This window comes from Chiloscyllium punctatum, chromosome 6 (genome assembly GCF_047496795.1).
Source record: "Chiloscyllium punctatum isolate Juve2018m chromosome 6, sChiPun1.3, whole genome shotgun sequence".
NCBI lineage: Eukaryota > Metazoa > Chordata > Chondrichthyes > Orectolobiformes > Hemiscylliidae > Chiloscyllium > Chiloscyllium punctatum.
This window is the reverse complement of record NC_092744.1, coordinates 50,325,378-50,350,368: the sequence shown is the minus strand read 5'-3', so window position 1 is coordinate 50,350,368 and position 24,991 is coordinate 50,325,378. Positions and strand designations below refer to the sequence as shown.

At 39.3% G+C, this 24,991-nt stretch overlaps 1 protein-coding gene across 1 annotated transcript in view; it reads right to left on the bottom strand.

Annotated features, from left to right (window-relative positions):
• Positions 1-24,991, bottom strand: part of LOC140478417 (spermatogenesis-associated protein 16-like) — a 131,120-nt gene that overhangs the window by 90,502 nt on the left and 15,627 nt on the right. Inside the window, exons 3-4 of the mRNA XM_072571684.1 lie at positions 8,579-8,724; positions 4,444-4,533 (exon numbers count right to left, since the gene is read on the bottom strand). Coding sequence (XP_072427785.1) covers positions 4,444-4,533; positions 8,579-8,724 — 236 coding nt within the window. The remainder of the gene's footprint in view (positions 1-4,443; positions 4,534-8,578; positions 8,725-24,991) is intronic.

Here is a 24,991-nt window from a genome sequence, read left to right as displayed (position 1 = left end):
ATAAAATAGAATACACAAACAAAATAATACCACTGATGTTTTTGTGGTTTTTGAAAAGGGTTTGACCTTCACTTGCAACATACACATTTAGATTAAATTCACAGCAGCCTGAAGTTTCATATTTCTCTGTAAATTAGGCAAATATAAGCAGTTGTAAACATACTGCAAAGTAGTATAATTTAAAACAATCAAGATAATGGTAGCCAATAAAATTACATTATTATTGGGTTGCTACACATTTTATGCCAAAAATGAATATGTCGAGAGCCATTGTGATCATTTAAGATCCAGTTAAAATCTATGTTTCAGCTATTTTGCAGGACTTTTGGAAGTATCATGTGGAAGATCTGGAATCTGATGAGCAACACTACAAGGTACATATTCTGAGACTGAAATGTGGCCCAAGAGATACGGTGCCATAGGTGTGGAGGTGGAAATAGGATGAACAATAGCACTTTGTGTTGGTGGAGTGGGGTGTGGAATAAATCTGTTCTTTTTTTGCACATTTTTAAAATGTGAAATTGGAAGGGACATTCTAACTCCTTTTGGCTCCATATTCAGGTCAGTAAATTTCAAAACATTTCAGTGATACACCAATCGGAAGTCTGGTTTTACTCAGCACAGTTACGCCATCATTTTTTCTTACGGCAAACTAATCTTGCATTGGAAACATCAAACAGGTACAAAGCTCCTTAGTTTTTATATATCATAATGGCCTACTGTTTGTTTCAGATCTACCTCAAAGCCAATTCTTTGCTTCACTAATATGTGGATATGCATTGATAGATGGAAAGGTGCATGAACTGGTTGTGTAGACAGCACACAAGAAAAGGGTACTACATAGTGAAATTTATAGGCTTAAGTATTGAAAGTGGTGGGGTATGAACCAACAAGACAACAGAATTTTGTATTCTGTTCTCTAACCTTTGTAGCATCTTATTCTGGCACAAACATGCATATTTCTAATCATGAAGTTTAACTTCTGGTTTTTTAGCTTATTGTTATTGTCAAGCACCAAATATCACTATTAACTTACAACACCAGTTATTTTCTTATTTATTAACACAAATAGTCTATCACAGTATATTTCCAGTACAAGATAGAAATGACAATCCATTGGAGGACATGGGTTACTATGGAAAGTGGATTTATTGATGGTCATAACCATCCTCAATTAGAGGGGACAGTGCAGCACATTGATTTGATTAAACTGTAATGCCGGGACAGAAGGGACTAATGTTGTTACATGTGGACGTAACAAAGAAGTGTGTGGGCATGTGTGGAAGCACAATAGTGATGAGCTTGACATTAAATGCCAGGAAAAGAAAGTTATATTGAGGTTTGGGAGAGAGGGACCTGATGGTTACAGATGACTTGTACATAGAAGATGTCTAACAGACAAACGCAACGAGAATATGCCACAACCTAACTCACTAGCTACTCTACCTTACATTAAAAAAAATTTCGGAACTGACAACCAGACTTTTCTGACCACTCGAATTCATGACAGCCCATTAACTGACTGCCAGGCTCGGACAATAGCTCACCAGGACAAAAGACCCTATACCCATCATGTGCAAGATTAATGTAATTTACAGGATTCCATGCAAAGACGGCACAAATACTATATAGGGCAAACAGGCAGACAACTAGCAATCTGCTTCCACAAACACCAACTAGCCACTAAATGCCACAACCAGCTGTCCCTAGATGACACAGATGACAAGAACCACAAATTTGATTTGGCCAACACAACGACCATCAGACAAGCTAAACATAGAGAATTTCTAGAAGCATGGTACTCAGCCACAGACTCCATCAACAAGCACACTGACCTAGACTCAATATACTGGTCACTACAGTGAACAACTGGAACCGGCAACCGGAAGCAGCAGAAATGGAACCAAATAAGTTTCAGAAGACACAATACAGCAGCGCTTCATAGGAAGCTCCAAAGCAACTGAAGATGTCACCTAGACAGGAGACAAAACACCTGCATATCAATTTCCCAGCTCAGCGAACACACCCACAACCATGACAACCGGCACCAGAGCTACAAATCTTTACACAAAGCTTGTACATAGAAAGCTTGTGACTTACAGTACAGGTTGAAGTCATCTGTAAGCTCAATATCTTGGATAGGAAATGCACACAGTGTCCAACTGTGTGGGATACAAACCTTAGTCAGAGGCAATCTTAGCCATGTCTTTGGTCATTACAAATTGATCATTGTCATCATAAGCAGAAGTAATCTCAGGTGATTAACTTAAAAGTGAAACTTGCAGGCCCCATTCACAAAGACAATCTACGATCTCAAAGGCTGCACAAAGGCACAAAGCTGATTTCCTCCCACCTTGAACTGTAAGTCTATTCCAATATATTCTTATATGCAATGTTGCCTTTTTGAGTGATATGGCGTGTGAGGGTGGGGAAACAAAAATCTCAATAATCATGTAGCACTACAATTTCCTACTGTACTTGCATGACATGTCTTGTACTGCATTCATCAGAACGAGATCCTTATGCCCAAAATCCATGTGAAGGTATTCCGTTGCCTCCTTTTCAGAGTTCTTCATATTCCAATGGAGGAGTGTGCTAAATCATTATTTGTGATGCCAACGCTGACTTCTTGCAATATTAAGAACCAAATCGGTTTTTGATAATCACTATATAGAGTCATTGGAACCATGACCAATGGAGACAGACGGGTCTTTGTCACTGTGACTGAGGTGCTATGAAAGTGCAGAGAAACAAGTGCACTAGCAAACCCATGATCAGCAGCAATCCAAAAAGCCTACAAAATAAATAAATCACAGCTGAAGATCCCCTCAAGATGGATAGGTAGTACATTTTCCAAAGTCTATCAATTTTGATGCTATTTTTCTAGATAACTAAGGTGCAATCTCACCACTAATTGTGAATGTCCTAGAACAAATGGAACTAGATTATTTTAGGATATCTGGTCGGCACAGACGAGATGGTCCGAAGAGTCTGTTTCCATGTTGTATATCTCTATGACTCTATAACTGCTGGAGCAAGACCTGTAACTATTCTATCCAGTTGGCTGTCAAGGTGATTGCTAGACTAAATATTTTTGCAGCTGGCTGCTTTCATGGATCCCTTTGGGATCCATACAGGATCTCACAAGCCTCAACCCAGAAGTGCATCAAGGCTGTTAGCATTTGAGACGTATCAATGGCTTCAACTCACTTTCTTGTGATGAAGTCAGTGCTGCAGCTTTAACTGTAGGCATTGCCAACATAGCTGCTTCCCCCAAATACATAAGTTAATTGACATGTCACATTGAGAGTGCTATACCATAATATGGCCAATTTCATCAACAGTAAAGGGGATCACTCCATCTATGTACAAGTCATCTAGAATCATTAGTACCATATACTAGGATTAAGTGCCAAAAGTATCCTAGGAGTTGCCATGAGGCTCATATCATTGAGAACTCCAATGTTCCTGCCCCATTTCAAGACTGGATGCTTTACAAAGATGGTTCCAGGGAGACAAGGAGCCTAACCTCTGCAACCATGGGTGATGATTCCATTGCAGGTCATTCTTCAACCAGGGCCATAAGGAGAAGGCGATAGCCCTGCTGAAGATGAAGTTCTGATGCTTGGTTCGCAGAAGGCAGGACTGGGGGTGGAGTGGCCTTGCAGTACAGTCCAGATAGAGCGTCTTGCATAAACCTAGCATGTTGTAGTCTGCAGAACAAGAGCAGGCAATTGAAGAATATGATGGACACTGAAGAGATGGGAGAGTAGAAATAATCGTCTAAGGAGGAAGATGAGGTCATTGAGAAGGAAGAACATTACTTTCAACATTATACAGTGCTGCAGCTTCAAGCGCAACAAGCGCTAGATATGTATTGGAAGCAGTGTTGTTGATTGAATGAGAGGATCACATGTAATTTATTGTTTTCACATTGTTAATGTTAACTCCTTTCGGTAAACATGAACCATTCTTTGAATTATAATTATCTTAGGGACACTAACTAGTTCTTGAAGTGCACGATTTTCCATTTGACTTAATATTAAAAATTTAATTCCCCAAACTAGTTATACTCATAAAACATATGAATCATAAAAACAGCTATTCATAGCAACATAATTTATTGACAGATGATCTCATCAAAGAGTTTAAAATGATAAACTAATGCAATAGTACAGATAAACAATTTCCTTTGGAGTGGAAACAAAACAATTGCTCATTGGCTGTAATCACATTAATCATGAAAATGTTTACCTTGCATGCATCTCAGTTACAAACCATCTTAAAGCATAAATGTTTTATTATTAAAAACTTTTTAGTCAAGTTTCAGCTTGTTATTTTATGTTGTTTTTGTTCCGTGTTAAAAAATACCTTAAAATTAAAACTTACTTCAAACCTTACTCCAATAGATTCACTGTTTCACATTTGTGGAAGTTCCCCTACCTTGCAGCTTCAGTATATCGTTCCAAACAACGGAAGACTGTGGCTTGACGAAGATGATTACGGAAGTTAATTGGATTCAATAGTATGCTCCTTAGGAATTATAAAACAAATGATGAATCAGGCAGTTACAAAACTGACTATTGACCTCTGGATGGTTTTTACTGTGTGTGTTTTGGCAAGATGATTGATCAAATATTTAAATTGTAAGTGTGTTGAAAAATTCCAAATACAGATACATCCAGGTTTGTTCCTGTCAGTTTTCCGACACACCAAAGAAGGGTTTACACAATCAACTCACAGAGATGCAGTGATTTCATTCCTTAAATTTGATGTAGAAAACCTTAGTAGTAGTGTTTTCAATGCATTTGTTTTTTTCTGAGAGAATTACTTGCTACTTAAAGAGCTTAAATATAGTGGTGAATAACATGTTGAAAGAGCTGCATGCACTCCTGTTTGCTTCACCAGAGCTTCTGTATCACATTACTAAAGGTTATTTGTTTGTTTGGAGGGATATGGGTAGGTGGGACTAGTTTAATTTGGGATTATGGTCAGCATGGACTTGTTGGACCGAAGGGTCTGTTTCTGAGCTGTGTGATTCTATGACTCAGCAGCATTCAGCATAATGACGTTATGGAATTATATGTATTATATTAATTTTATCGAACCAAACACAGCTCCAGCTAGGAAGACACCTTTAAGTTTATTTAGGTGTCTGACTCCAACAATACAAGGCAATTCTATTTCCTCAAAGGAGTGAGTTATAGAATTTTATCAAGAACATCACTAATCCAAAGTAAATAAAGTTGGCCCAAGGCATTTTGTGGCATTGATATCAGGTCAATCAGACTCATGAAAATCTACATTATGCAGTGTGCACTCAAAACATATTTGGCGATCTGAGTAAGTCAAATAATAGTCATAGGATGTACAGCACAGACGTAGACCCTTCAGTCCAACTTGTCCATACCGACCAGATATCCCAACCCAATCTAGTCCCACCTGCCAGCACCAAGCCCTCACTGTTATTCATACATCAATTATGCTAATACTGAAGAGGTTGGAGTTGTAAAACATAAAACTTAGGGAGAGTGCTCACATAGGCAAATTGCATAAGGAACAATTTGGCAGAGAAAATCATATTCATAAAGATCTTTTTTAAATTTATTAATTTAAATTGACATAAAACTATTAATGCTCACAATCTGCATCATTCAATTTAGTCTACTCCACTGATGCTTTAAATCCAAATGGTTTTTTTTAGATTAGATTAGATTAGATTACTTACAGTGTGGAAACAGGCCCTTCGGCCCAACAAGTCCACACCGCCCCGCCGAAGCGCAACCCACCCATACCCCTACTTCTACCCAATACCTAACACTAGGGCAATTTAGCATGGCCAATTCACCTGACCTGCACATCTTTGGAGTGTGGGAGGAAACTGGAGCACCCGGAGGAAACCCACGCAGACATGGGGAGAATGTGCAAACTCCACACAGAGAGTCGCCTGAGGCGGGAACTGAACCCGGGTCTCTGGCGCTGTGAGGCAGCAGTGCTAACCACTGTGCCGCCCAAAGGTCTGGTACCTTTGTTTCCAATACAGAATGGATACTATCACCATAAACAGGAGTCAACAACACTGTAAAGTTGGGAGTGCATTCTGTCCCATTGCTTTATTTTTAAAAGCACCAAAGTATCTTTTATTGTTGAGTTGGCATGTAATGAATTGATTATAAATTCAGTTTGGTTATTTATTCATTTAGTTACTTGGAATAATACAAAAATGTAAATACAAATATTTTGAGTATTGCTGAAAAAAGTCACGTTCTCTTGCCCTCATTAGGATAATTTGCAAGAATCATCAAGTGGAAAATAACTCCATTGGTATGTTAGAGGAGAGTGATAATAATTGCAAGTAGACTGTGATTGGTGGAGGCATTGCCAGGGAAAATTACACAGTTAATAATAACTGAAAGTTACGACTGATTGGTTTACATTTTATAACAGGAAGGTTGACAGTGATTGGTCAAATACTGGATTAGTGGTGCTGGAAGAGCACAGCAGTTCAGGCAGCATCCAACGAGCAGCGGAATCGACGTTCCGGGCAAAAGCCCTTCATCAGGAGGGCTTTTGCCCGAAACGTCGATTTCGCTGCTCGTTGGATGCTGCCTGAACTGCTGTGCTCTTCCAGCACCACTAATCCAGTATTTGGTTTTCAGCATCTGCAGTCATTGTTTTTACCTTGTTGATTTTAACCCTACTGCGAATCCTCTTGCAAGGATGCCTGCCTTGAAGAAGTGATTGGTCAAAGCATTGTTCTGGAAAATGAACCATAAAATGGCTTTCACCTGTTTTGTTAATGTTTTGTCCATCATACCAATGAATAATGTGATATGTGAATTTCAGTGCTGGAATGATGATTAGTCCATACTAAAGACCGGCAGATCACATTCATCAGCATACCCTGCTTATTTACAAAACGCAAATATTGATCATACCCAATCAGCCAGTACTTGCAAAACCCAGAAAAGAGTGTCCAACATTGGGTGTGATTTTGCAACTGGACAATATTTGCTCAACAATCCTGTGAGTGCAAAGAATTATGCTGGCAACCAATTTGGGAATGTCAGTCTGGCTCACGGTATACTTCCATTAAATGGAAGGCCCTGTTCTTTGCAGGAAAAAGAAAATGTAAAACACAAAATAGTAGACAGTCACTCTCAAAGTCAACTAGGCTGGCTCAAAATATAAACAAAATTTGACAGTTAACTGTTAATTATTATTAATTTGCATATTCTCCATCACAAATCCTCTATCAAAACAATGTTCACTTGTTAATCAATCAGCAATCTCCTCTCATATAGCATAAATGTTGTTTTCCTTTCGCTTTTCTATTTCTTGCGAATTGCCCTGATAAGCACAAGTCTAAATGATTTGACTCAATGTATCGTTTTTCTCAATTCTCAGTTTTTGGATGACCAAACAACAATAAATACTATTAATATAAATACCACAGCTGAAAAAGCAATTTTGGTGATGACCTCCAACCATAAATAAGGATCTTTTTTAAACAGAAAGATTACCAGTGACTTAATGCCTTGATTTTTTTCAGAACTAATGAAATAAAAATAGAAAACATTACAAATACACAAGAGCTGGTTCCCAACCTCCATAAAAAGGGATAATCACAAGACCATGCTGTTGGTGGGAGAACCTTCTCACCAACAGTCAAATCAAATTCATTAATAGTTTCTGACCATGAATTTTGAACCATTCACTTTTATGAGTTTATGGCATTACATTTCAAATTGTGATTCACTACCACTGAACAAAGTTCTCTATTGGAAGCATGGATTCATAAAAATACTATTGGTGGATCTACATATGAAATATCACCTGCTGTGCATTTCCAGAATTCAGATTTCTACTTACAATTCTTTATTTGCCTTTTATCATTGCTGGATTAAATATTAAGTTCATAAGAAATAGGAACAGTAATAGGCTATTCAGCCCTTTGAGCCTGCTCCACCAAAAGGATCATGGCTGATCTGACATTCTTCACGTCCACTTTCCTGCATTTCCTCACTAATTCTCCAACCGATCAAAAATCCGTCTATCTCAGCCTTAAGTATCCACAAAGTTCCAAAGATGCACAAATCTCTGAAAGAACAAATTCCTCCGCATTTCAGTCTTTAGTTGGTGCCTCTTTATCCCATGACCATGCCCTCTGATCCTAGATTCTCCCATGATAGGAAACATCTCATTGGCATTTACCCTGTCAAGAACCTTAAGAATTTTATAAGCATCAATGAGATCACTTCTCATTCTTCTAAACTCCAATGAACAGAGTCCCAACCAGTTTAGCCTTTGCTCATATGACAATCGTTTCATAGTGGGGATCATTCTAGTAATCATTCTCTGAACATCCAATGAAATAATACCTTTTCTCAAATAAAGGGTACAACACTGCTCGAAGTATTTGAGATATTCTGGAGCAGGACCCACACATTTTGGTTATTATGACAAATGGTCGATTTCAATAGAAAACGACAATAATTTAAAGGTGCTCAGGGTAAATGGTCCAGCAATTCTTTCAGGAACGTAATTATATCATTCAATAACAGTCAATAGGCTTTACCTGTGAGCATGATTAAGAGCTAGGTCTGGTCTTCTCATGCGCAGATAGCAGGTTACAAGTTTAGTTTCGATAAAACTGGCAATACTTGAAATCTTTTCATAAGATGCATAAAATGGGTTTCCTAGAACTGCTCCTTTACTACAAAGCTATGCAAAGCAAAATAATAGAGTTTATATTAGCAACTGCAACATAGAACTATAATTATTAATAATTACTCCAACTCTATAAGACAATTTAATCTTTTCCATTCAAATTCACAGATTGTACAAAATGAATCAAAACAAATTACAAAGCCATACTTAGATGGCTCATTGCACTAGTCTAATGTTGGTATTCTGCCCAGTTCTGGTGAAAGAGACTGAACAACAAGATGAGCTCGTTTATGAACAAATGAATAGGAGCATAAATAGGCCATGGCCCCCTGAGTTTTCTCTGCTTGTCAATAAGACAATGGTTGATCTGATTACAGGGTGTTCTTACTTAAAATTGAGGTTGTGTTCTTGAAAATCATGATATTAAGTGAAAAGACTGTAAGTGAAATGTCAGTTTCCCATGGAATCAGTGCCAAAGCCAGAGATTGATTCCTTAGTGCAACTTTTGTCTGTTAAAAACAATGTAAAAATGAAATATGATACCATAATACATGGGCAACATTGTGCATTCTTAGCTGAAGTAACTTACAACACAAAATAAATCATTAAATATAACAGATGTACAATGTGAACTCAAATTAACTAATACTCATCAGTCTTTCTCAAGCAAATCGTCTGTCTTGGAGATGATTTGCTCCCACTCTGGCTGATGGCTTCTGAGTTGGCTGAAAAGTTCAACGTACAAACTGCAGACTCTGACATGTGTGAGCAGATGTTACTTGGAAGATCAATGGCTGCCTGTGTTTGTGTCATCCCAATGAACCTTTGCTCATTTTAGTTGGTCATCATGAGTTGCTGGAGATGTTTAGTGTATTCAGAAATGCTTCAGGACATCCCAAAGTTAATTCAGTGGAGGTGTTTGAGTGATCTAGAGACTTGCTGCAATATATTTTGGCCATGAGGAACACCTTTCTTCTTATTGGATTTTAAGGATCTTTTGAGGACACTGCTGGTTTTGAGTTGAAGGCAGCATGTAACAGCAAAGTCTTAGTAGATTTAATGGGATGTAAAATCAAGATCACAAAGAGCCTTGAAAGATGTATCCAAGGGCTGTAGGACAGTTCTGTTTTTCTATTCCTGATAGATGTCCTTTTAAGAGTTAAACATCTTAACTGGTTCTTCTGTTCATTCCGGCACAGCACTCTATTCAGACCGTTTTCTGTCTCAAGTAGCTCATCCATGAATTGAAAAATTCTTGCTTGTTATCTTTGTCAAACTTTGAATGTGTGCAATTTCAGCATATACCACCTCTTCAGCTTGTTAATTCTTGATGCATTAAGTCCTTGTTAGGCAATTACTCTTCGTGGGATGCAGGTAATTTCACCATGACAGCCTTAATAAATTGGCAACCCCCTATCTTGAAACAGTAGCCATTACTACTAGATTCACCCATAAGAGGAATTGTTCCTTCCATGTGCAACTTGTCAAGATCCCTCAGGATCTATCGTAATCAAGTCGAATTTTGCTTTCCTAAACCCCAGCGGATACAAGCCTAACAAGTAAAATCTTTCCTCAAAAGACAGCCTGCTATTTCCACAAATTAGTCTAATAAATCTTCTCTCAACCATTTCAAATGTGTTTACATTCTTTCTTAAAAATTAAACCAATAATGTACACAGTAGCTCAAACGTGGCTTCACCAATATCATGTATAACTGAAGTATGACCTCCCTACTTTTGTATTCATTTCCCCTCACCATCAGTGCTAATATTCCATTGGCTTACCTAACTTCTTGCTGTACCTGCATACTCACCTTCATGCACTAATACACTCAAACCCATCTTGATCTCCATTTAGACAGGACATTTAGAATTTAGGTAGCCACCTCCATAAAGACCCCACCACCAGGGATATATTTCCCTCCCCGCCCCTTTCCACCTTCCGCAAAGACTGTTCCCTCCATGACTACCTGGTCAGGTCCATGCCCCCCTACAACCCACCCTTCCATCCTGGCACCTTGCCCTGCCACCGCAGGAACTGCAAAACCTGCGCCCACACCTCCTCCCTCACCTCCATCCAAGGCCCTAAAGGAGCCTTCCACATCCAAAGTTTTACCTGCACACCCACTAATATCATTTATTTATCCGTTGCTCCCGATGCGGTCTCCTCTACATTGGGGAGACTGGATGCCTTCTAGCAGAGCGCTTTAGGGAACATCTCTGGGACACCCACACCAATCAGCCACACCGCCCTGTGGCCCAACATTTCAACTCCCCCTCCCACTCTGCCGAGGACATGGAGGTCCTGGGCCTCCTTCACTGCCGCTCCCTCACCACCAGACGCCTGGAGGAAGAACGCCTCATCTTCCACTTCGGAACACTTCAACCCCAGGGCATCAATGTGGACTTCAACAGTTTCCTCATTTCCCCTACCTCACCCTAGTTCCAAAATTCCAGCTCAGCACTGTCCCCATGACTTGTCCTACCTGCCTATCTTCTTTTCCACCTATCCACTCCACCCTCCTCCCGCCCCTGACCTATCACCTTCATTCCCTCCCCCACTCACCTACTGTACTCTATGCTACTTTCTCCCCACCCCCACTCTCCTCTAGCTTATATCTCCATACTTCAGGCTCTCTGTCTTTATTCCTGATGAAGGGCTTTTGTCGATTTTACTGCTCCTCGGATGCTGCCTGAACTTCTGTGCTCTTCCAGCATCACTAATCCAGAATTTAGAGGATATGCAGCTGGAAGCTCAAACTGAATGTCAAAATTGCAAACAATATGACTGTTGGAACAGATAATACTGGCTAAAAATGGAATATATGCCAGGTGCTGAAGACAATGAAGTCATAGAGTCACAGAGATGTACAGCATGGAAATAGACCCTTCGGTCCAACCTGTCCATGCCGACCAGATATCCCAACCCAATCTAGTCCCACCTGCTAGCACCCGGCCCATATCCCTCCAAACCCTTCCTATTCATATACCCATCCAAATGCCTCTTAAATGTTGCAATTGTACCAGCCTCCACCACATCCTCTGGCACATTCCATACACTTACCACCCTCTGCGTGAAAAAGTTGCCCCTTAGGTCTCTTTTATATCTTTCTCCTCTCACCCTAAACCTAGTTCTGGATTCCCCGATCCCAGGGAAAAGACTTTGTCTATTTATCCTATCCATGCCCCTCATAATTTTGTAAACCTGTATAAGGTCACCCCTCAGCCTCCCACGCTCCAGGGAAAACAGCCCCAGCCTGTTCAGCCTCTCCCTGTAGCTCAAATCCTTCAACCCTGGCAACATCCTTGTAAATCTTTTCTGAATCCTTTCAAGCTTCACAACATCTTTCTGATAGGAAGGAGACCAGAACTGCACGCAATATTCCAACAGTGGCCTAACCAATGTCCTGTACAGCCGCAACATGACCTCCCAACTCCTGTACTCAATACTCTGACCAATAAAGGAATGCTTACCAAACGCCACCTTCACTATCCTATCTACCTGCGACTCCACTTTCAAGGAGATATGAACCTACACTCCAAGGTCTCTTTGTTCAGCAACATTCCCTAGGACCTTAACATTAAGTGTATAAGTCCTGCTAAGATTTGCTTTCCCATAATGCAGCACCTTGCATTTATCTAAATTAAACTCGATCTGCCACTTCGCAGCCCATTGGCCCATCTGGTCCAGAACCTGTTGCAATCTGAGGTAACCATCTTCGCTGTCCACTACACCTTCAACTTTGGTGTCATCTGAAAACTTACTAACTGTACCTCTTATGCTCGCATCCAAATCATTTATGTAAATGACAAAAAGTAGAGGACCCAGCACCGATCCTTGTGACACTCCACTGGTCACAGTCCTCCAGTCTGAAAAACAACCCTCCACCACTACCCTCTGTCTTCTGGAAATTTTAATTGGACTATATTTCTGATCATCCAATACTGGACCCTGTTTTATCCTGCTGCAAACCATTCTTCACTTGTGCCTTGTAAATGGTAGACCGGCTTTGGGGAGTCAGGAGGTGAGTTACTCATTGCAGTCCTCTTAGCATCTGACCTGCTCTTATTCCTGCAATTATATAGCAATTTCAGTTCAGTTTCTGGTCAATTGTAATTTCCAGAGTATGGATGCAAGAATTACATGAACTGGCTTTAATGTCACAAGTACAGTGAAAAGTTTACAAGTTACCACTTTCAGTGCCATCGGTACACATTTTTAAGTACAAATTCTAAGAAAAATAAAGAAAAAAATAAAGAAATAGGAGTTCAGAATAACAGTGCTACGCTTCATCTTGAGGCTGGGAATATGCATCTGCATCAAGGTTAGGAGTCCACATTTCACCCCAGACATTGCAGATACCATCCAAGGACAGGAGGAGAAAAGAAAAAAAAGAGAGAAAAACTGAAAAGAAACGGATGAGCTCTGGCTCAGGAGTCCTACGCTGCCAACATCTTGGAGACTTATTTTTTTGATAGTGGGGAGTCAGTAATGGTAACACCATTGAATATCATGGGGCAATGGTTAGATTGTCTGTTATTGGTGATGGTCATTGCCTGCCATCTGTGTGGTGCAAATACGACTTGCCAACTTTCAGACCAGGCCTGGATATTGTCCAGGTATTATTGCATTTGAACATGGACTGCTTCAGTATCCAAGGAGTCGTAAATGGCGCTGACCACTGTGCAATCATCGGCATAAATCCCCATTTTTGACCTTCTAATGGAGGGAAAGTCATTGATGATGCAGCTGAAGATGGTTGGGCCAAGGACACTGCCCTAAGGAACTCCTACAGGGATGTCGTGGAGCTGAATGACTGACATCCAACAACCTTTATGCCACGTATGTTTCCAACCAGGGAAGAGTTTGCCCCAATCCCCATTGATTTCAGTTTTGCTAGGGCTTCTTGATGCCACACTTAGTCGAATGCGGGCCTTGATGTCAAGGGCTGTCACTCTCACCTCAACTTGAGAATTCAACTCTTTTATCCAATTTTCAATAAATCTGGCTGATTACACATCATTAAATCCAATACAGCATGCCCTCTTTTTGGTTCCTGGGCATATTTCTGCAGACAACTATCCCAAATGTATGTTAGAAATTCACTATCTTTCTATCATTCTAGTCCGTGTATCATCATCAATGGATCACATAGCTGCTGCTGTGGTCAGCATATCATCTGTATCTGCTGTGTGCCATAATGCTGTATTTTTTTGAATACTATATTGTTACAACTTCAAATACTTGGTACTATTTTTAATGAGTAAGTAATGTGCAAATGACACAGGGAGTGATTGTATAATCTATCTAATGTCCTCTTCAATTAACCATACGAAACGAGTATTGCTCATTTTCTTGTGGAAAACTATCATGTAATTATTGGACTTTTTATGACTTGTACTGAATGCAAATGTTTCTTAGTTACTTCAAATGGAGGAATTATGAGACTTCAAATGGCTAGAAATGTTAGTTTCCTTTGAATATTCTAACAGCAAAGGACCACAAACCAATGCATTTGTATCAATTCATCAGACTGATTTCAATGTTTCAACATTTCAGCATTTAATTCAGTTGGTACAAGATTTTGATTTTATTGTCACGTCTATCTTACAGTAAGGACAGAATATGAACTATTGCTATAGATTCATTTGTACATTAACAATAGTTTGAAGGAAGTGAAACTTGAATTTTCAAAAGTAAAGAAGCAATATATGTCTGGGTATGCCATTTATCTTGGGCTCTAATTGTTAAACCTAATTTATGTTTACTTTATAATTTGGTGTATTCAAATGAGATTGATTGAGATACTTGGCAGTAACTTGATAAGAGCAACATGGACACCAACATGAGGGGAATTTCTGGATCTAACATCTCAATTATGTCAAAGGAGGGAACTCCAGGCCACAGTCTAACACTGAATTTGATTTACTTTGTAGCTCAATTTAGACAGCTGAACATCGTCCAGCTCCAAAGGCAGATGTTCTAAATCACAAGCTTAAATGAGATTGTACATCAATTTATAAATGTATCAGTCTTCATATGTACATTGACAACACAGAGCTTGATTTCACCATCACTTCTCTCAACACGTTCACTATTTCCATTTATTTGCTATTCAGTACTGGATGACAATAAATTTTCTCCGAATAGATACTGGGAAGATTGAAGGCATCGTCTGTGCTCCCCTGATATACTCTGTTCTGTAGCCATTAATTTTATCACCCTCTGGTAGAACCATTGTTATGACCCCAAAATGAGGTCCAACCACAGATAAGTATTATCAATAAGTCTGCCCATTTCCACTTCTGTAATATTGCCCATCTTCATTTTTGCTTCAGCTCATTTGCTGCTGGAATTCTCACTTGTATATATCTTAACTCTAAATCTGACTGTTCCAACACACTTGTAGGTAAACTTGTAGGTCATCCAAAACCGTGCTGAAATCCTCTTCTATGATCCCTGAACAGATTCACTGAACTGACTGTGAACAAATGGCCAAGGAGCGGCAGATGGAGTTTAACCTAGATGAATGTAAGGGACTACATTTTGATAGGGCAAATCAAGGCAGGACTTATACACTTAATGGGAAGGTCCTGGGGAGTGTTGTGAAATAAAGGGACCTTAGAATGCAGCTTCATAGTTCCTTGAAAGGGAGTCGCAGTTGACCGGGTAGTGAATGAGGCATTTGGTACGCTTGCCTTTATTGGTCAGTGCATTGATACAGGAATTGGGAAGTCATGTTGCAGCTGCACAGGACATTGGTTAGGCCAGGTTAGGATACTGTGTTCAATTTTGGTCTCCTTTTTTTTAGGAAGGATGTTGTTAAACTTGAAAGGGTTCAGAAAAGATTTACAAGGACGTTGGTGGGTTTAAGATAGATGGGAATGGCTAAATAGGCCGGGGCTATTTTCTCTGGAGTTTAGAGGTTGAGAGGTGAACCTCTAGAGGTTTGTAAGAGGGCGCATGGATAAGGTGAATAGTCAAGTATTTTCCTCAGGGCATGGGAGTCCAGAACTAGAGGGCATAGGTTTAAGGTGAGAGGGGAAAGATTTAAAAGGGATTGAAGGGGCAACGTTTTCACACTGAGGGTGGTGTGTGTATGGAATGAATTGTCAGAAGAAGTGGAGGAGGCTGGTAAAATTATAACATTTAAAAGGGGTATATGAATAGTAAGGGTTTAGAGGGATATGGGCCATATGCCAGCAAATGGGAGTAGATTAATTCAGGATATCTGGTCAGCATGGATCTATTGGACCGAAAAGTCTGTTTCTGAGTCGTACATCATTATAACTCTGTTGTTTCTCCTTATGACAGCAGATATCCTGGTTGGAGAAACTATGAGCAGCTTAGGACAGGGGGCACTATAGGCTTGGTTAGCTCAACTGGTTGCATGGTTGATTTATAATGCAGAATGACACCAAAAGTATGGGTTGAATTTTCAGAAAGGCAAAGGTCACATTGAAGACTCTGCTTTCTTAACCTCACCTCTTGTCTGAGGTATGGCAACACTCAAGTTAAACTCACCAACAATGATCTCTCTATAATGGAAGAGTAATCTATGGTTGTCTGGGACTATGGTAACTTTCATTCATTAAAATCAATTAAAACTACAGTTTGGTTTTACGTACATAAGAAGTTTAAACCACTGCAGACAATTTCACTAAATATAGGGCGTCATCCAAAGTGTCCAAACTAATTTAAGCTGTATTTGTAAATTTCATATTTTTGTCTTGTTTCGCAAGATTTGCTGAACACAAGTTACAAACTCAATGCTATCTGTCTTCCGTCAATGCAATTGTTTATATGCTAACTTAACTGATGTAGTAAAGTTCAACCTCCCTTGCTGGTAATAAAGCTAAACAGCTGGAGATTAGAGATTAGAATACAGTGGAGGAAAGACTGACTACATGATGCTTTGTAAACAAGAACAATGGTTTGGTGCATGCAAGTTCAGCAAAACCCTGGGTTTGGGAGAGAATCCTTTAGGCTATGTGTCCACCAGTCTGAAAATAGGATCTGGCTAGTTATTGCCTGCAGATAGTCTGGGGTTGTATGTTGTCAATAGGTAATGATCAAAATGAGGAATTCTGATCAATCAAGCTTGGGTACACTGAACCCTAGCTAAGATTGTATATTTACAAACAGTCCAAAGATTGAATCTGAGAACTTAGCCTGCAGACATTATGAGGAGGAATAATACCGGGTCATTGAGATTTTTATTTTGGCATTGCTTTGATACTTCTAAATCAATCATAGAATTGTTACAGCACAGAAAACCATTTGACCTATTATGCCTTTGCTGGCCCTCCTGAAGAACAAATAACATACTGCTACTCCTTTGCCCTCTCCCCATATCCTTGCTTTTTCTGCATTTCAGATATTTAGAATATTTAGAAAATGTAGAAAAAATTATGTCACAGAAGGAGGCCACTATGCACGAGGGAACAAAATAATTTTTTTGTTAAGCTTTCTTGAGAATTTCTCGACTACATTTTGATTTTCGGGGGCCATTTTATTTCCAGGGACTCATTTTCATTCCAATTTATTCATAAGGCGATGTAGTCATATATGAAGATCACCTTCTGTATTTGTGTTGATTTATGGGTTATTTAGGCTCACACAAAAGCAGAATGAGATGAATTTATAAATATCCTCAGTAATGCTCAACTCTTATTAAATGGAAAGTCACAAAACATACTAGAAGTACATGGAAATCCCATCTCAAATTTGTGAGGAATTTTTGCCTAAGTGATTCAAATTTTCTTGGCTCAGCTACAGATTTCTTGGTCTCCTGTCTATAAACCTGCTTTTCCTCTCATCACTTGTAGTCTCCCTTCCACTAGCTACTGCCTCTCGCTTGCAGCCTCTCTACAGATATATTCTTGTAGTCTCTCCGCCTGTCCCCTATTTCAGTCTACCCCTCTACCCCTACTGCCACTAGTGTCCCCTTTGCCCACATTGCCTTTCAAAATCTTTCCTCCCACCACTTCCTTATTTCTTACCCCTCAAATCCTTTGCAGCGTTTCTTTCCTCCACATACCTAGGAACCTGTATTTTCCTAAACCACACAACATATCTTACATCTCCCCATCCCCCAGTTCTGACAGACAGAACTCCTGACAGATGGATCTCAGGCCTCAGCGCTCCCTACCTGAGCGTCCCTCAGAAATGACAAAAGGGTCCTGGCTTTGGCATCCACGCTTCTGCCCTCTCCCACTGAAGGCAAAAAAGGCCCCAAGCCTTGGCATACTCCTCAGCATATTTAGCAAAACAGAAAATAAGCCTGATAAATGTGTCAGAATTCTTTGGGGAAATAGCATGCAAATAGATAAAGGGGACATATCTGGATTTTCAGAACATGTTTGATAAGATACCACACTTTAAGCTATTCAGTTAGGAAAGCGGCCATGGTGTAGGAGGTAATATATTAGCATGAATAGAGATTTGGTAACTAATAGAAGACAGAATTGGGATAATGGGCACATTTTCAGATTGGCAATGTGTAACTAGTAGAAAGCCATAGGGATCGCTGCTGGGGCCACAATTATTTACAATATATATTGATGACTTTGATGAAGAAAGTGAATATACTATAGACCAGTTTGGGGACGACATGAACATAGGTGGAAAGGCAAGTGGAGAGGATGGCTTAAAAAGTCTGTAGAGAATTGACACGGGTTAAGTGAGTGGGCAAAAACTTGGCAGATGTATTATAATGTGTGAAAATGTGAAATTATGCATTTTAGTAGGAAGAACAGATTAGAATATTATTCAAATGGAGAAAAACAGCAGAAAGCTATCACACAGAGGGATTTGGGAGTCATTATGCATAAATCACAGTGGGTGATTGGGAGGCAAATGGAATATTATGACCTTTATTTTGAAGAGAACTATGTGCAAAAATAGGGGCTCTTGCTAAAACTGTGCAAAGAACAAGTCAGATCACAACTGGAATACTGTGAGCGGTTTTGGGTCCCTTATCAAAGGAATGAAATATTGGCACTGGAAGCAGTTAGAGAAGGTTCACTAGGCTGACAACAGGTATGGAGGGACTGTCTTATAAGGAAAGGTTGAATAGGTTTAGCTTGCGGTCATTAGAGTTTAGAAGAATGATAGGTGACTTTATTGAAACGTAAGATTTTCAGGGATCTTGACAGGTTAGATGCAGAAAGGCTGTTGTGCCTCTAGTAGAGTCTAGGAACAAAGCACAGGATTTCTGAGTAAGAGGTCATGCATTTGGGACAGAGATGAGGAGAAATTTCTTCTGAGGGTAGTGAATCTTTAAAGATCTTTTCCCGCGGACAGCTGTAGAGCCATTAAGTATATTCTGGGCAGATTTTTAATCACTAAGAGAATCAAAGGATATGGGAAAAAAGCAGGAAAGTAGAATTGAGGATTACCAGATCAGCCATGATCTAACCAAATGACAGAGCAGACTTGATGGCTGAATGGCCTACTTCTGCTCCTAAGGCTATGGTCTTATGGTACATGAAAACACAAAGGTTAGTGATCATTTTGAAAAAACAAAGAGAATTTGGGATTTACAGAAAAAGAATGAATCCTACAAATGCTCAGGTTGTAGTCAATCATTGTATCAGTGTGTTTCAAAGCACGCCACGAACAGTCCCAAATGGTATACTCGAGTATTCAAAACTTAACATGAAATGAAAGTTTTGGAGGAAGAATATGGTGTTATAGACAAAAGAGAGGGTGGTGTATTGGTTACAAGAAGTTCAGGTTAGTGACGAAAATGTTTGTGGGAGAGTATTTTCATAGAGTCATTGAGATGTACAGCATGGAAACAGACCCTTCGGTCCAAACCATCCATGCCAACCAGATATCCCTACCCAATCTAGTCCCATCTGCCAGCACCCAGCCCATATCCCTCCAAATCCTCCCTATTCATCTACCCATCCAAATGCCTCTTAAATGTTGCAATTTTACCAGCCTCCACCACTTCCTCTGGAAGCTCATTCCATACACATATCACCCTCTGCGTGAAAACGTTGCCCCGTAGGTCTCTTTTATATCTTTCCCCTCTCAACCTAAACATATGCCCTCTTGTTCTGGACTCCCCGACCCCAGGGAAAAGACTGTGCCTATTAACCCTATCCATGCCCCTCATAATTTTGTAAACCTCTATAAGGTACCCCTCAGCCTCCGACGCTCCAGGGAAAAGAGTCCCAGACTGTTCAGCCTCTCCCTGTAGCTCAGATCCTTCAACCCTGGCAACATCCTTGTGAATCATTTCTGAACCTTTCAAGTTTCACAACATCGTTCCGACAGGAAGGAGGCCAGAATTGCACGCAATATTCCAACACTGGCCTAACCAATGTCCTGTACAGCCGCAACATGACCTCCCAACTCCTGTACTCAATACTCTGAGCAATAAAGGAAAGCATACCAAATGCCTTCTTCACTATCCTATCTACCTGCGACTCCACTTTTAAGGAGCTATGAACCTGCACTTCGGGTCTCTTTGTTCAGCAATACTTCCTTGGACCTTACCATTAAGTGCATAAGTCCTGCTTAGATTTGCTTTCCCAAAATGCAGCACCTCGCATTTATCTGAATTAAACTCCACCTGCCATTTCTCAGCCCATTGGCCCATCTGTTGTAATCTGAGGTAACCCTCTTCGCTGTCCACTACACCTCCAATTTTAGTGTCATCTGCAAACTTAATATTAGACGTTGGGACTGGCTAAAATGCGACCAAAACTCTGAGTAGTAAGGATCAGGACAAAGTTAAGGAATTTGAGAGTTCCATCAATTTCAGATTTGGAGATGATAATACATTAAAATGTTTGAAAGGAGTGGTTATACCTTGTAAAATAGTTAGAATCAATAATTTATTTAGCATGGGTGCTGTGTCCACTAAAACACCTTGATCAATAAGTCAGTCAATGAGGAAGATAGCACAAATGATATGGATGATGGAAAATGACAAAGCTATTGTCTTTTACTAATCTGTAATTTTGCAATTTACACAATTAGGATAGCAATGTGTGTCCTTGAATGAAACATAATCTCTCAACTAAAGAAATTAAAGAAATGTTATTTGCATTAGAATCAGAAATTTAGAGTACAAAATTATGTCAAAATTACATGGGCAAGTTCTCCATCCAATCTCCAAACAGTTAAAGTTTTAGTAAAGGATGCTGGAATAAGGCATGTGACGAGTACAATAAGTCCTGAGGGGGTTAATGATTGATATGAGATTTGCATGAAATATTGAAGACAGTCACGGCCTATACTAAGTCTGTCATTAGGTAGTAGTTACGGATTAATAGGTATGAGATAAAGAAAAATAACATTTTCATTTGTCATTTTGTAGGTTTAGCAACCAGATTTTGCCAGTCAACAATACTATATATTAAAGACAAGAAAATAATTGTGGAATAGATAACAGAACACAGACAGGGACTGAACTTGGATCACTAGCGAACTTGGACCACTAGCAAACTTTTTCATAGATAATAGGGGCGGAGACTGATAATGATGAATTTCGAGATGTATGTGTGAAAGTGAATAGGTTTGAACCAAGCAGTAGCAGATGAAATGGTTCACAAAATTTTGGCAGATTAGCAAAACTGTAAATTATCTTCTGTAATACCATGGGTTACCCATGTTAAGAATTTGTTGCAGATAGCTGGAGGATAAAGTCCATATCAGAAAGTTGTTGGTAGAAATCCTACAGTTCCATTAACAATAAATAACTCCAGCTTGGGAAGGAGTTACAATAAACTCTATTTTTTCAGAGCATGTCAATGTACCGCCTGCAGGCAGAAAGACGTTCATTGAAGTCCAACATCAAAGATTTCAGCCAGAATTAAGATATCAAGACAGAGCATTGGAAACTAGTTTTAATCCAGGAGATATGGTTTATTGTAAGATAAAGAGGATTGTAAGAGGAGCTCAAATAAAGGAGAGGCCCGGGGAAAATGATTGGTAAAGACAGAAATACAGGAATCACACTGTTCAGGCACACCTTTCAAGATTGCTTGGAATGGAATAGAAATTTACAGGATCTGAAGGCATTATTGAAAATAACGAGGATCTGACCACTTCTTATGCCCAAATGTTTCACAGCTACGAAGGTCAAATCGACAGCTGGCCAATCATGGACAGATCGGTTCCGATAATCAAATATGAGACCATTAGTTACAAAAGGTAACAGTCAAAAGTAAGTCCTAAGGTCAAATATTTATCAAAAGAGACTAATCAATAGAGAATTGCAACATTATAAGCAAAGCAGGAAAGGCCACTGAAAAATATAAATGCTGGATGAATGTACAGGATGAGGGGCAGGAGGTTAGGTCCCTAGATTGGGATTATGAAATCAAGACAAAATGTAAACTCAAATAGGAAGTGGTGTGGGAGTGAAAATGCCTGGAGAAGAGACACAGACCATCGAAAACAGTCCTATTAAAAGGAGGGGAAACTCAATAAGTGGCAGTCTTCCAAGAGTAGGCAAGGTAGTTTAACTAGATCAAGAGAAGAGATAGAGTACAATAAAGCAAGGAAGGTGGCACAAGGTTTTGAAGAAAACTGGGGAGTCAAGATTTCAGAGTAGATTCAGCAACATCAGGAAAGGTAATTTTGAAAAAGTTCTTCATTAGTAACAAGTGCTTGGAAGTAAAGACCAATAGATATTAAAGCTGCACTTCTGTTCGTAAATCAGCTCAAGAAAGACGTCTTTCTTCATGCTGCAAAATAGGCACCAAATGCAGTGAAAAAGCTCTGGAAACTATATAATTGTGTACATGGCCTAAATGATGCTTCTTAAGTTTGGCACTTCTCAGTAAGGTCTGCCTTCCTAAAACTGCACTGTCTTTAGTTAAAGTCAGACCCTGCATGTTTATTGAAACCATGACAGGCAACATTCAGACCTTATGATAGACACAGATAATATTGTTGTAGGGTGGTAGCAGCGAATTTAAAAACACTGTTATAAATGGGCTTATAGCAAAATCAAATTTGAAAGTTAGGCTTCTGAGACTTTTAAATACATTTGATTAGAAATCAGGCAGAATGGATTGAGTCTCACTTTGCATCAGCAATTTTATCTGTAAAATGTTAATTCCATTATTAGTCAAAGTATGGTCTCACAATGATGCAGAGGCTTCCAAAACTGAAATGGAAGAACTCTGAAGTCTACTCAGATGGCAGAATTAGCCAGATGGCACTTTGTTCTTTAGCTTGGGAAGCTAAAATGATTAGAAGAATAGTAAAACATATCCTAGCAGCAGAAATTCTCACGCTCAGAGAGGAGGAAGATATGGTGGCTTTCTTAGTTCAAAAATTGAGAAATAATCTAAAAAGGACTCAGCAGCATTACCCATTGAGTGCTGCCTTAATATTAAGTAATTTTTGGGATAACGTATACTGAACAAAAGACTGAGGACCAATATTGTAGTTTTAAATGTTGGAGCATGAAGAAATTTCCAAATTGAAATGGGCGAATTACAGCAGCCAGCTATCTGGAAGGGGTAAGTTCTAAGAAACTGTTGGATGTACTGGTAAAAGGATGATTGGAAATTTAATTGGCATAAAAGGGAATATAACATGCTATCATTTTATATATTTTGTTTTGTTGTTTTATTAAATATTGATTTATTGAAAAAGAAAATAATGGGTATCTGAAGGGATATCTGAGACCTAATGGAACAAGAAAATTGGTGATTGATATATTAAGGATTAATTGGGTATGAATTGGCTGTATCAAAATGGGGAGCTAGTAATCAGCAGGTGATAAAACTCTCACAATAAAATATGGATTTGGACTCAATTCAAAAACAATTTTCTTCCAGTGTATAACATCTAACAGGTTTGGAAGTTCTGATGGTGGCTATTTTATTTGGATAAGAATGGGGACTTCAAGTTGGATATGCTAGCTTACTATGCCAGTGTGTTACAGAAAGCAATTCAAGTTGAGTTTTCTAATTCTTTCATGCTACTGATATTGTGCTGGATGACTGGAAACATTGCACCATTCATGAAAAAGACAAGAACATATAGATTGAGTAATAACTTGGTAGTCAGTTTAAGACAATTGGTGGGAAAATCACTGAATGGTTGAGAGTGACTGCATTATTTCGAAAGGCATAAGTTAACGAAGGTTGGAATGAATATGCTTGAAGAAAGTCACATCTAACTAACTTAATTCTTTTCAAGTGACAAGGTTTGGAAAGACAGTACATTTTGATTCAGTTCACATGGCTTTTAGCAAAGCTTTTGACATGGATTCATCTGGCAGGCTAATCAGAAAAGTAAGATCCAATGAGATCAGATGACAAGTAGCATGTTGCATTCAAAACTTTCAGTGACAGAAAGCATAATGGTTGACAGGTGTTTTTGTAACTGGAAAACAGTTTCTAGTTGGGTTCTGTAGGGCTCTATACAAAATCTCTTGTTTTTCAAAGTATATTGATGGTTTCTACTGAAATGTAGAGGACATTGTTAACAAGCTGGAAATTGATTTAAAATTTATCAAAATAGTTGATGGTGAGAAAGCAAGCACAATGGGCCAAAGGACCATTTTTCTGTGTTATTTTAAAAAAAATCTTTAAAGAAAGCTGTAAACTGCAGGAAAACATGAGTTGGTCAGGTTCTGGGACAACTCAATTAGATTACCTACAATATGGCAACAGGCCCTTTGGCCCAACTAGTCCATTCTGACCCTCCAAAGAGTAACCCACCCAGACCCATTCCCCTAACCTATATTTACCCCTGACTAATGTACCTATCACTTTGAGCAATTTAGCATGATCAATTCACCTGACTGGCACATCTTTGGATTGTGGGAGGAAACTGGAGCACCCGGAGGAAACACTCGCAGACACAGGAAGAATGTGCAAACTCCACACAGTGGCCGGAGGTGGGAATTGAACTGGGGTCCCTGGTGCTGTGAGGCAGCAGTGTGCTAACCACTGAGCCACCCCAACTCAACCTGATGAAATGCTGAAGTGCATTTTGGGAGTGCAAACAATCATGGGAATAAATAAGATACTGGGAAGTTGAGAAGAATACAAAAAGCATGGAGTGCGTGACTACAGATCCCAGATAATAGCAGAACAAAGAGACAACATGGATGGGAAGATGTATGAATGTTCTCCTTCGATAGATGAGATAAAATAAAAGGTTACGTTGTGACTGTGTAACAGTGTTGTCTGATAGAATTTAAGTGCTTGTCAACATTCTGGTGATCAAGTCATCATATTTGTGACAATTTTTAAATAATGCAATAAATATTAAAATTCAATCTTTTGAAAATAGATTTGAGGATCCAAAGTGTCAGCAAACAAAAAACACTCACTCCTCG